This window comes from Aquarana catesbeiana, linkage group LG10 (genome assembly GCF_042186555.1).
Source record: "Aquarana catesbeiana isolate 2022-GZ linkage group LG10, ASM4218655v1, whole genome shotgun sequence".
NCBI classification, from domain to species: Eukaryota; Metazoa; Chordata; class Amphibia; order Anura; family Ranidae; genus Aquarana; species Aquarana catesbeiana.
The window spans coordinates 240,449,957-240,463,397 of NC_133333.1; the positions used below are offsets into that span (position 1 = coordinate 240,449,957).

At 42.4% G+C, this 13,441-nt stretch overlaps 1 protein-coding gene across 1 annotated transcript in view; it reads right to left on the reverse strand.

The window, feature by feature from the left end:
- Positions 1-13,441, reverse strand: part of ATP12A (ATPase H+/K+ transporting non-gastric alpha2 subunit) — a 41,051-nt gene that overhangs the window by 12,199 nt on the left and 15,411 nt on the right. The window contains exons 11-19 of the mRNA XM_073603509.1: positions 13,182-13,316; positions 12,905-13,097; positions 12,046-12,221; positions 11,816-11,952; positions 11,471-11,621; positions 8,896-9,064; positions 5,963-6,117; positions 4,269-4,392; positions 3,825-3,970 (exon numbers count right to left, since the gene is read on the reverse strand). Coding sequence (XP_073459610.1) covers positions 3,825-3,970; positions 4,269-4,392; positions 5,963-6,117; positions 8,896-9,064; positions 11,471-11,621; positions 11,816-11,952; positions 12,046-12,221; positions 12,905-13,097; positions 13,182-13,316 — 1,386 coding nt within the window. The remainder of the gene's footprint in view (positions 1-3,824; positions 3,971-4,268; positions 4,393-5,962; positions 6,118-8,895; positions 9,065-11,470; positions 11,622-11,815; positions 11,953-12,045; positions 12,222-12,904; positions 13,098-13,181; positions 13,317-13,441) is intronic.

The following is a 13,441-nucleotide window of genomic DNA, read 5'->3' on the forward strand; positions in this document are numbered from 1 at the left end:
ATATAGCTGTTTTGTGCTGCAAAAAGTTCTATGGTAAAGGAAGCCTTTGGTTTCAGAGGGTTAACCTGAACCTTCAGGGCTTGGTGCAAGAAACTATGCAGGGCCGGGGCCCTTCTCTCCAAGCCCGGTTGCAAGTGCAACCTTTGTGACCCTGATAGTTCCATCACTGATGTCAGTAGTTTTTTTCATTTTTGTTATTTTAATCATATGTACAATTTTATTTTTTAGTAGCTCTGACGGGTGAAATGTCAGGGCTCTAAACAGACCTTTGATGTTTCCCCTTTGAGACAAAGAAAGAGATTGGGTACACAGCCCTCAATCTCCATCTCAGTTAAACAGAATGAATGGACAGGAATAGCTCTGTACAGAGGCTTCCCATTCATTTATAAACTGAAGCATTAAACATTAGTCACAACATCTTGAGAAAGATTTTGCTAAATAATGTAGCACAGACAATAAAACTAAGTGAACAACCTACAAATGACACACATTAACAACAAAAATATTTCAGGGGGAAATATTTCCCACAAATAGAGCTTTCTTTTGGTGGTATTTGATCATCTCTGCGGTTTTTATTTTTTGCGCTATAAACAAAAAAAGAGTGACAATTTTGAAAAAAAAAAGGCTTTACTTTTTGCTATAATAAATATCTCCCAAAAATATATAAAAAAAAAAACAAACTATTTTTTTTCCTCAGTTTAGGCCGATGTGTATTCTTCTACATATTTTTGGTAAAAAAAAATTGTAATAAGCGTATATTGATTGGTTTGCGCAAAAGTTATAGTGTCTACAAAATAGGGGATAGATTTATAGCATTTAAAATTATTAATTTTTTTTTTTTACTAGTAATGGCGGCGATCTGCGATTTTTATCATGACTGCAACATTAGGCGGCCACATCGGACAATTTTGACACATATTTGGGACCATTGGCATTAATACAGCAATCAGTACGATTAAAAATGCATTGATTACTGTAAAAATGTGAGGGGGTTAAGTGTGTCCTAGTTTGTGTTCTAACTGAAGGGGGGAGTGCAGGGAAGATAACAGATCGCTGTTCGTACTCTGTATGAACAGACGATCTGTCACTTCTCCCCTCAGAAAACCGGAAACTGTGTGTTTACACACACAGTTCCGGGTTCTCCGTGTCTCAGCGGTGATCACGGGAGCCTGGCAGTGATCGAGACTGCCAGGCACTTGCATCTGCTCCAGGAGCGAGCGGGGGGCGCAGTGGCCACAGGGCGAAGTGACATTACATAACAGCCGTGCCATTCTGCCGCAGTACAACTGCGGTGGCTGGGCGGCATGTGGTTAAGGATGTCCTTAAATTACTAACCCAAAAAACACACTCTCTGAGCATGCCCAGAAACATCCAAGTGCTGTTTACACACACAAAAAACAAAAAAACAAAGTCCCTGAGCATGCCCAGACCAACCCAAATGCAGCTAGCACAAAGTAAGCCACCTGTCCAAAGTTAAGCACATAATCCAGCATGTCCTTATTTAAGGTTAAGAAAAAAGAAGGTGGAAAAAAGTACTGGACCGCAACAAAAACACACCAAAAACGTATAAAAAATGCACATGCAGAAAAGCATCTGGACTATGTTTCTGTGGCGTGGACTAGCCCTAAAGCTAGTAACTTGGGGGGGGGGGGGGGGGTGTTACTCTGCCTGTAAAGTGGTGCATCTGTAGCATGTATCCAAAATGCTGCTTCAAAGATGTACGGCTTTAAAAAAAAACGTACAAATCGGCATTGCAGCTGCAAGATTTTAACACAAAACCAAAAATAGCCTGCCCCCCCCCAATACATACAAGGCCATTTGGGTCTGTAAAGGCTTTCAGACCCATATATAAAATAAAATATTGTGCCCCTCCCACACACTAACAAACCCCTAGCCAATCGCACAGCAAGCCAGCCCATGAAAGGGAGATGTATGCTTGGGGACAGGAGGGGCTTGGGCACCCCAAAAGTCAACCGCCTTGTTCCCATATTCAGGGGAACAAGGACCTCTTCTACACAACCTTAGACTAGAGTTGTGGGGGGCTGCAGACAGGGAGGCTTTACGGAATGTGTAAAGCCCCTTTAAACTAGTGGGTAACAAGGTGCTTTGTGGTTGGCATTGGGCTGAGCCCAACATGCCCCAAGGCAGCCAGCTATGTTGAGTGCATGTGGCCTTGTATGGTTCAGGAGGGGGATGGGCAATCGTTCTTCTCGCACCTTTCCTAGCTGGCCCTGTTTGTTGTGAAAAAAGATGTGATTTGGATTGGTGAAGGCAGCTCACAGCCTTTTGAGAATGGAGGAGTGTGGAATTACCCTTTAAAAGCAAAAGCTAGCCCAAGGAAATCATATGCATTAGAGGGGGAGGGTTAAATGCCCTTTTAGGAGGAGCATTACATAATTTTAACAAGGTGCATGTCACATGTTGGCAACGTAACATGCTAACATGACCTGTGTGCAAATATCCTTAAAAAATACATAAAGGTGAACCAGCGTAAAAAAAAAAAAATTGTCAAGTTTAGAGTTGTGCCCGTTCAACCTATGCAATTGCATTTGCGTTGCTTGACATTTACTAAGATTTTGGCCGCGCAGTGAACAAACGCATTTGAACGACCGCAGGAGCCGCATGCGCAGTGCTTAAATTGATCTCACGCGGTTCTAAATGTACTTGCAGGCACAGCAGGCTTGCTCAGAAAAAGTTACTTTCTCATTCTATTTTGGGCATATTTGTTACTTGGGCAGTTGTTACTATACTTCCTCACATCACCCCATAATATTGGCACCTCCATCTTCTGTTAATATTAAATTGAAGATGCCGTGTGCCATGTCCATAGTGGCGCTCAGAATTCATTCTCCCATGCACCAAGATTGCTATAGTAAATGGGGATTATCGCTCTGTTACCAGCGCAAACATTTCGTAAATATGAAATTGTATTGTGTGCCTCTACTGATGGCGCAAAGTTTCGTAAATCAGCCCAACTGACTCTGTCCGAACATTCTTGGTAACTCTGTCCATTCAACAAAAGGAAGGGGCCGGTAAATGACATAATAACCCGCCCCTTCCCGATCTCCATACTAACACATTCCCCGGAGATGCTGACACAGGAGGGGCAAAGCTGGCAGCGCTGTGGATTGATGAGGGGGAGCCAGGAGAGCACACGGGGGGGAAGGGGGCTCTGGGGCAGCAGGACCTATATAGGAGGGCCGTATATAGAGGAATCGATCACCTTCATTTTTCCCCTGCAGCTGCTGAATGCCTGCGGGAGGGAGAGGAGAAGCGGGCTTTCAGCAGCTGCAGAAGGAAGGCATTGGTTCCTCTATATGCCGCCGCCCTTCTATGCAGGGTTATAGGAGGGCCGCATTGGCCCCTTCGAGCATGGGGCGAGGTTGCAATCGTGACCCCTGTAGGTACGCCGCTGTTTGGCTTCATACAGTAGCTGCTATTCAACAGGTCCCTATTTTGCTCTGAAATATATATATATATATATATATATATTTATTATATGAGCCTCACAGAACAATGAACAATGTTCCTCTTTTGTATTCAGATATTCACAATGCATTAGCTATTCTGTGTGGTGAAGAAGACATTCAGAACTCACTGACCCCCCCAACTCTTGATTATTGTAGGACTGTTGTTACAGGTCACCACACTGTCCATGAGTTCACAATCCGTCTATGATCTTAGGATCTGCTAAGTGTTGGATGGGAAGAAGCTGAACTTGTCCACAAGTTATGGGATCAGTATGTTAGCCTTGCCATTGCAGCTTTATTTCTTGCAAATGTTTTACACAGCATAAAAAAAAAAGCTCCACTGTGATAACTTACCCATTCTTGTCCATAGCTGTCAAGTATATCCTGAATAGTTTGATCTTCCCAGTTAACACGTATACCAATAATTGTGTAGGGCAGAAAGCCCTGCTCAGCATAAACAGTGAAGTAAGTCAGAAATCCCGCAACAGACTGGAGGATCCCTGTAAATAAAATCAAGGTGTAAGAGCACACAGAGGGGGAAACTGCACTTACATTTCTGATTTCTTCTACTTTGGGATATAGGGCTTATTTCTACTAAACTGCCAAAAGCAAAGCTAATGTATTAGCCAGCCCAGTGGTAACCAAGGTTCCAGTTGTAATTTTAATGGCACAAAATAGAAAACAACAGGAAATATCTGATTGCTTGACTATGCCAATGCTTCTTGTATTGGCTAGCTGAGCTCTGGTGACACTGCCAGCTTTATTCTGTATTGCAGGTAGGCATATAGATATACATACCAATCTGTATATAGGCATATAGAGCCAGCTCCTTATTCACCAGTCTGTCCACATTCTTTATACGTGGCTTTCTGTTCATAATGTCCCTCTCTGCTTTCTCATAGGCAAATGAAATAGATGGAATCTGTGGAAGTATGACGGATTAGATGCCAATATACATGTTACATGCTTTAAGGCTACTGATATATCCACGAAGAATATAAATCCACTTTGTATGCAATAACAATGCCTTCACAAACCCAGACATTACAATATAAACATCATCACTGTGCTGTACATAGCCTGTGCAGGGAGCAGAACTGTGGGTATGGACCCTGCAGGCTCCACCCACTATAGGCTGCCCCTGTTCCATCAGATTCGGCGACCTGTCAGAATTTGTAACGGAAGTGACGTTCCGTCGCCGCCATCTTGCAACACCCCGCACTCCTCCACAGTAAGGATACACGGAGAAGGGGGCAAGCAGACATCTTGTTACACCCACCACAGTTTTGCATTTCACACTTGTTTTTAACAGTAAACTGAGCTTATATGGTGAAATTCAGGATTTAGAAATCCAACGGACTGTTTACATGTTGAATTTTAAAAGCAGCGCCAAACCTGCTGATGTCACAGGTTTGCTAGTCTGACAGAACACCTCTGCTTTTATAATTCAACATGTAAACAGTCATATGGATTTCTAAATCCTGTATTTCACTATATATGCTCCGTTTACTGTTAAAAATAAGTGTGAAATACAAAACTCCGGTGGGTGTAACAAGATGTCCGCTTTCCCACTTCTCTGTGTATCCTTACTGTGGAGGAGTGCGGGGTGTAGCAAGATGGCGGCAACGGAACGTCACTTCCGTTACAAATTCTGACAGGTCGCCGAATCTGATGCAACATCTGCAAAAAAACTACAGAAGGTGTTGGAGATAAGAACAGTCAGCCTACACAAGGAGAGAGAGCAGCAGTGACCGATCGTTATTACAGGAAGCTCCTGCACAGAGGAAAAGTGTCATGCTGCGCTCTGAGATTCCAGGAAGACTACACATCACTCTTGTATTTAGACATGTTGGGTTTATTTACCTACATTAGTGAAAGGTGAGCTCTGGGATAAACAAATAGGGGTTGTTTTACTTAAACTGGAGAGTGCAAAATCTGGTGTAGATGTGCATGGTAGCCAATCAGCTTCTAACTTCAGCTTGTTCAATAAGGCCCCTTTCACACGGGCTGTTCAATCAGGTCCGCCGGTCAGTTTTTTCAGGTGGACCTGATCAGACCTTGCACTCTCCCCTATGGAGCGGCAGATCAATCGGATCCTGCCCGCAAAATCCAGAAGGATGGTGACCCTATTTTCCATCCATCTGGCGGATCAGATGAAAACAGACAGGCGGTCCGTTTCCACACAATTTCCCCATAGAGGAGAGCGGGGGCTTAAGCTTTGACAATAAAACTGGAAGCTGATTGGTTTCTATGCAGAACTGCACCAGATTTATTAAAACCCCTATTTGTTTATCCCGGAACTCACCTTTCACAAAAAAAAAAAAAAAAAAAGATGATGAGATGTTGCATGTCTAGAAAATGACATTTACTTTAGGTGATACTTTAACTCGGCTGTTGTACTGTTACAAGTGAATCAAATATAAAGCAATAGTTCAGTGTGCTAATGCAATGTTTGCATCATCTGTTCTGGTATTGAGGTTTTTTTTACTTACAATGTCTGTCCCCAGGTCAATGAACAGGATCGTGATGGTGCCGATCGGCAGCGGAACATTGGCAATAATGTATATCAGGAATGGGGTCAGCTCAGCGATATTCTTGGTCAAGGTGTAACCAATAGACTTTTTAATGTTGTCAAAGATTATACGGCCTGTAAAATGGAAAACCATTGTTGAGACACTTGCAGTTCTGCAGACATGATCAAGAAGGACAGGGGCTCTTCACTAGTAATAGACTGACATCCAATCTATTGTCCCCTGGCATGCAGCTGTTTACTGTTCAGAGAATGCTGAAGTACCATAACCCCACTGATGAGATTAAGACGTGTAGAATCTGTATTTGAATGTAAAGCTAGACACACATGCATAGATTTTTTTCTTATCCAGCCTGTGAACTTATATGGGAGAAATCAAATATATTCCTTCATCTGTGCTAAACAAGGTGTTTAACCAGTTTGGCTCCAGAGCATTTTTTTTTTTAAATTTTCCGCATACATTTAAAAATCTTAATTTTTGGCAATAAAATTAATTAAACTCCCAGAACATTATATATTTTCTGAAAGCAGGGGCACTGTGGAATAAAAAGGTGATAGTTGCAAATTTTTGTTTCACATGATATTTGCACAACTGTTTAATAAATGCAAATTTTCATGAAAAAAAAATACCCATTCTTGGTTAAAATATAACAGATGAGGTTGCATCGAGTAAATAGATATCAAACATTCCATGTCTTAAAAATATCACCAAAAATGATGGGGCCCAAAAATCCCCATAAGCGATGCTTTAAAAGCGTTTACAGCTCATCAGTTTAGCTAGTAGCTCTTACTCTGACGTTTGCAGCGATATGTCACATGTATGGTGTGACAGCGGTTTACATGCGCAGGCACACCCTGCGTTTGCGCAGATGTGCGGGGGTTTTCGGAATTTTTTTATTAATTTTAATATATTCAATTTTTTATTTTTTGTACTTTTTTTATTTTTACTTGATTGCTATCACAAGGGGTTAATAAACTCCTATGTGATAGCATTAGGCAGGTGACAGGTACTCTTTATGGAGACATTATGGGTCTAATAGACCCCAATGTCTCCCCTGCCCTTCACACCATCTAACCAAGTACAGATCGGCTTGGTTAGAAGTGTCCCCTGGCTGTGCTGGCCAGGAAAGGGTGTTCTAAAACCGGAAGTGACATCACTTCCAGCGTCACTGTTTGTAAGCGAGATCGAGGCATGGATTTGCCTCGGTCTCACTGCAATCTCTCTCCTCCATCCAGTGGATGTGTTCCCGGGCTCCAGTGAGTGCAGGACAGCCCGGGAACCACGGGAGGAGGGCACAGCGTGGCCGGCTGTGTGAAAGTGGTCGGCAGCTATGAAACTGCCACATCACTTCCACTTTGAAGCCAGTCGCCGGCTGAACAAAACTCACACAAGCTGATGGCTGTTGGACCTACAGTATCTCACAAAAGTGAGTACACCCCTGACAGTTTTGTAAATATTTTATTCTATCTTTTCATGTGACAGCACTGAAGAAATGACACTTTGCTACAATGTAGTGAGTGTACAGCTTGTATAACAGTGTAAATTTGCTGTCCCCTCAAAATAACTCAACACACAGCCATTAATGTCTAAACCGCTGGCAACAAAAGTGAGTACCAAGTGAAAATGTCCAAATACAGGTTGTCTTTGGGAAATAGCCGTATGAGTGTTGCCAGCATTGCTGCGAGGATGAAGGGGTGGGGGTCAGCCTGTCAGTGCTCAGACCATACGCTGCACACTGCATAAAATTGGTCTGCATGGCTGTCGTACCAAAAGTAAGCCTCTTCTAAAGATGATGCACAAGAAAGCCCACAAACAGTTTGCTGAAGACAAGCAGACTAAGGACATGGATTACTGGAACTATGTCCTGTGGTCTGATGAGACCAAGATAAACGTATTTGGTTCAGATAGTGTCAAGCATGTGTGGCGGCAACCAGGTGAGAAGTACAAAGACAAGTGTGTATTGTCTACAGTCAAGCATGGTGGTGGGAGTGTCATGATCTGGGACTGCATGAGTGCTGCCGGCACTGGGGAGCTACAGTTCATTGAGGGAACCATGAATGTCAACATGTAGTGTGACATACTGAAGCAGAGCATGATCCCCTCCCTTCAGAGACTGGGCCGCAGGGCAGTATTCCAACATGGTAACAACCCCAAACACACCTCCAAGATGACCACTGCCTTGCTAAAGAAGCTGAGGGTAAAGGTGATGGACTAGCCAAACATGTCTCCAGACCTCAACCCTTTTGAGCATCTGTGGGGCATCCTCAAATGGAAGTTGGAGGAGAGCAAGGTCTCTAACATCCACCAGCTCCGTGATGTCGTCATGGAGGAGTGGAAGAGGACTCCAGTGGCAACCTGTGAAGCTCTGGTGAACTCCATGCCCAAGAGGGTTAAGGCAGTGCTGGAAAATAATGGTGGCCACACAAAATATTGACACTTTGGGTCCAATTTGGACATTTTCACTTAGGGGTGTACTCACTTTTGTTACCAGTGGTTTAGACAATAATGGCTGTGTGTTGAGTTATTTTGAGGGGACAGCAAATTTACACTGTTATACAAGCTGTACACTCACTACTTTACATTGTAGCAAAATGTCATTTCTTCAGTGTTGTCACATGAAAAGATATAATAAAATATTTACATAGTACGTCGAAAGAGCTTAATTGGTTAAGGTGATTCTCCACTGCCAGCTACTGTATTCAAACAGCCGGCCACCTGGTTGCAGTCCCTTTTGGCCAACAACTTCAACCTGGCTCCCTCGATTTTCCAATCAGTTTGGTGAGTCAGGTGGTGCCGTGGGAGCCACCCATGGCTCAAATATCAACTGGAATTCAAGCCATGTATGGCCAATTCATTTAATCCATGGAAAACTTATAGCTTATACGTCTGCTCACCTTCTTCCACACCAGTAACAATGGAAGCAAAATTATCATCCAATAAGATCATGTCTGCAGCATTTTTGGCAGCATCCGAGCCAGCAATTCCCATAGCAATGCCAATATCGGCTTTCTTCAGAGCTGGAGAATCATTCACGCCATCACCAGTCACAGCAACCGTACAGTTCTGGAAGACAAAATATTCCATTAGATTGCAGAACATTAGATTAGGAGCGCCTGAAAGAGAAGCAGGTGGAGAACAAACAAGAAGAACAATGCAACATACTGTAAAACCTGTAAAGTCATTACTGGTGTCTGTAAGATGACACAGAAGTCCACGAGTTTATTTTTAGAGGGGAAGACAGCTGCATGCACCAGTCCTTTTTACCTCCCTTTTAGCAAAAGAAGCACCCGTTCCAAAGAAAGCTGTCTTAGCAGTAGCATATCCTGAATGGTAAAGGGTGCTATGAAACCTGAGGGATCATAGATGCTGTTCACAGCAGACAAAACTCCTCATTTTATGAAGAGCTTGTCACAAGTTAATACATGAAAAGTGAATGTGTCTTTTTTTGACATCCCAATAATCTGAGGCTAAGTTGCATAAGGGGAAGATCTGTTCTTAGCTTGAATCTCATTACATAGTCATCACAGGGAAAGTCTTTCATAACCTTGTCACTGTTAGAGACACTGTTGTGAAGGCTAAGGTTGGCAATCGCAAGCATGAGTTCTTCTGAGAAGATCAATTGACTCTTCTTCTGTGGGCAGAGATGTAAGCCCACCAGCTAAGTAGAAATTATTTTCCACAAATTCACATGCATCAGATTGCAGTGATTTTTCACCTTCACGGTCCATAAATTGCTACAGCAAGAGAAGGTCTGTTACCAAAAACGTGTACTTTCATTCAGTAGTCTATGATTTAATTGCTGACATCTTTGTTGTGATAGCATTGGGACTTGAGGAAGTTTTTGTTATCTTCTCAAACAATAAAACAGTGGAACATTTGCTCAATGTTGACCATAACAGCAAAAGGTTCTTGGTTCTTGTCTGAAGCAGAGGAAAGGTTGTTTCAGATTAGAGACAATGAGGGAAACCCCTTCATAACGAGCTCTTGAGTCAAAGATCACTCTGATCTGATCTGGCTTGAGAGGATGGTACACATCAAAGTATGGGAAGTACCAACATTTCTCTCCTTCCTTGAAAGGTGGTGCAGGTTTTTTCATTACCAGATTTCTGTTCAGGGTGTGTTGTAAAGAAATAATTTGTGTTATTGCATGCTGACAATCTTCTCTGGTAGGTATTTTTGGGAAGTTTTGCAACCTTTTAAGCCTTTTACTGCTAGGTCTGTACCTCACCAGTAGTTTGACCGTTGGGATGTCCTCGGGAGTGTGTGTATAACTGATAAGCTGACTGCAGGCTGTCAGATGGACGCAATCCAACGGCTAAGCAGCCACGCAATTTCTTCCATACACCCCTGGTAACAGTCACCCCCCTACCATGTTTTCCCAGGCTCTGCGCACCCGAGACCAGTGTGGCAGGTGCCGCCAGGTAGAGGAGAGGGAGCCGAGTGAACATCTAGCCACACTCTTCTTCTTGCTGACCCGGAAGTGGCGTGTAAAAGATGTAGGGGCTTTTAAAGGCATTGCCTATGGAAAATATAGGGTACTGAAGTCTGACGTCATTTCACAGACGCACACAATTTTAAGGTTTATCATGTTGGGTATCTATCTACTCGGTGCAACCCAGTCTTATATTTTACCAAAAATTGGGCCATTTACTGTGTTTGTTGTCCATAAAATAAAATTTAGTGCATTTTTTTACTGAAATTTTGCTTTTCCTAAAACTGTTGCGCTAATATCGTGTAACATAAAAAATTGGAAATGCCATAATTTTGTTCTCTAGAGTGTCTGCTTTCAGCATATATAGTTTGGGGGTTTTATGAGATAGGTAGTCCTTTGTTCCTTAACGATGTCTGTGGTGATAAAATACATTGGGCGGAGTTTAGTGGTGACATCATCATGCCTGCTTCTCAGGACAGTGTGGCTTTTGTATACTGGCCTCTTACTGATGTTCTGTGATTACCTTTCTTTTACAAACGGTGTTACATCATACTACAGTATGGTGTTCCCCTCCTTTTTTCTTTTGCGCTGGATGTCACTTGGTTTAATGTGATTGGAGTCCCCGTGCAGGAGAAGATCCATCCAAGTCGGCAGTGTTATGGTCTGATGTGATTAAGTGGTATTAGTCCTCTTATACTTTGAGGTCTTATCCTCAGGTGAGCAATAAATGTGTGCAAAGCTGGTGGAGCACAGAACGATGCTATTACTACTTGTAGACTTATTTTGTATTCCAGTATTGGCAAGTGCTACTGTTTGATTGCTTAGGTTTATGGGTACTAAGGGCAGTTTTTATATTTTACTGAACAGTTAATTGTTCCCTATGTTTAGCAATCCCTACAAAAGAATCAGGGGGCAGTCAGGGCAAAGATTTCTATTGCAAAAATTGTTCCCAGTCGGACATCTGATTACACAGGAAGCGTGGAAGTGGTGTTTTTACATGAATTGCAATGATACCTGCAGAAATGAGCCACACTGACCTGCCTCTGACATCCTTCCACTATAATAAGCTTCTGCTGAGGTGATGTCCGAGCAAACACAATCTCCGAGTGATTAATCAGGATTTCATCCAGTTCTTCCGAATCCATGTCCTTCAGATCTGCGCCATTCACCACGGCTGCTTTTGCATCACTGTAGGAAGGGAAATGAGAAATTTCAACTATTGTTTTCTGCAAAGCTATTATCAAAATGTATATCTATGCCAAGATATTGTATACGCAGGGTCTCCTTCTACAGCAACAGCCCCTATGTTATTAGCAGGATTTTGTAGACACAGTATAAGATCTTCACAAACAGACCGCTGTAACAGCAGATTGTCATCTTACCGTGGGTTAACCTCATCAATAGGAATGTTAAGTCGAGTGGCAATATCGTCCACAGTTTCATTTCCAGCTGAGATGATACCAACGCTTTTAGCTATAGCTTTTGCTGTGATTGGGTGGTCACCAGTTACCATTATAACCTAAATGGAATGAAAATTAAGTGCAATCAGTCATCCAAAAGTTCTTCATCAAGGCACAATTTACTCTACAGAAAACGCTAAGAAAGTTCAGACCTTGATTCCAGCACTCCGGCACTTGGAAACAGCGTCTGGCACTGTGGAACGAGGTGGATCAATCATAGAGAGAAGTCCAACAAAGCAGAGATCCGTGGTCTGAAAGTTCATGGACTCAGTGTCAAATTCATAGGATGGGGAGTATTTATCTTCTGGGAGATAAAGATGGCAGAAACCTGAAGGCATAAAAACAGCAGAGAGATGAGCTGCAGCTGAATGACTATGTACAAGAAAAAGAAGAGCTATACAATGAGATAAGCAAGTGACCTACAAATCACAGCAAACCCAGGATCCAATTAGTTTTCATCTTTTACTGATCTGATTAGAAAATTAAAATCAAATTGGTTGCTATGAGTGACTGCACCTTATGCCTGGCAAACACGATGATATTATCGGAGAAATGGTCGTCCGTTTATTTTTTTTTTGCATGCTATTCTCAGATCGAAAATAGAGGATATTAAAGTTATGAAAATTCTCGTACGATAGTATAAGAATTCGGAAGTGATGTAATGTATTGTATTGTAGTGCATTATGCTTTTGGACGACAACTGTACGAATACGGAACGAAAATGGTATGATCTGGTATGTAGTATCGTACGAGAAACATTTTTGTGTTTGTCCCATCGGATAATTTTGCATTAACGGTCGTGAGCGGCTCTCGAAAGCTGTGTACTAAAGATCTGATTATTGTAGGATTGTTTCGAAAGCGGTATTTTTCATACGATTTTCTGATCAAGCCTGAACAGATGATTAATACAGTATTACTTTGTTTTTTTATAAGCCCATTATTTCCTGTATACAGCAACAATAAGTCTATACTCATTTCAGTCATCTAGTATAAGCTGCAAATTGTTCTCACCCAAGACTCTCTCTCCAAGTCCTCCGAGCTCCATGTAAGCTGTCTGGAAGGAATCTTTCATGGTTTCATCCAATGGGACCTCCTTACCACCGATCATAATTGTGGAACATCGATCTAAGATTCTTTCTGGAGCACCTTTCATGACCAGCAGCAACCTCTTATCATTGGGATCGTCCGTCTCGTGTACAGAAAGCTGTAAACACAATCACGTGAATTTTAGTTCATGTGATCATAGGCCTATTTGTGGAGACACCAGGCTCACTTCAACTCCTCATACCTGAAACTTGTTGGTGGAATTGAAAGGAATCTCAGTCACCTTCCTGTTATCACTTCGAATCTTCATCACATTTCCTGTTAAGACCTCAGAGAATTTCAGCAGGGCTGTTTCTGAAGCATCTCCCGCAACAGTTTTCTGCAGAAAAAGGATCAGATTATTTCTTTTGATTCAAGTTTACTATGTGGAGCTTACACCAAAGCTTCTAGACTAGCTTCTCAATGAGGGCTTCACTCCGGCATCCACATATTCCCCACTATGAC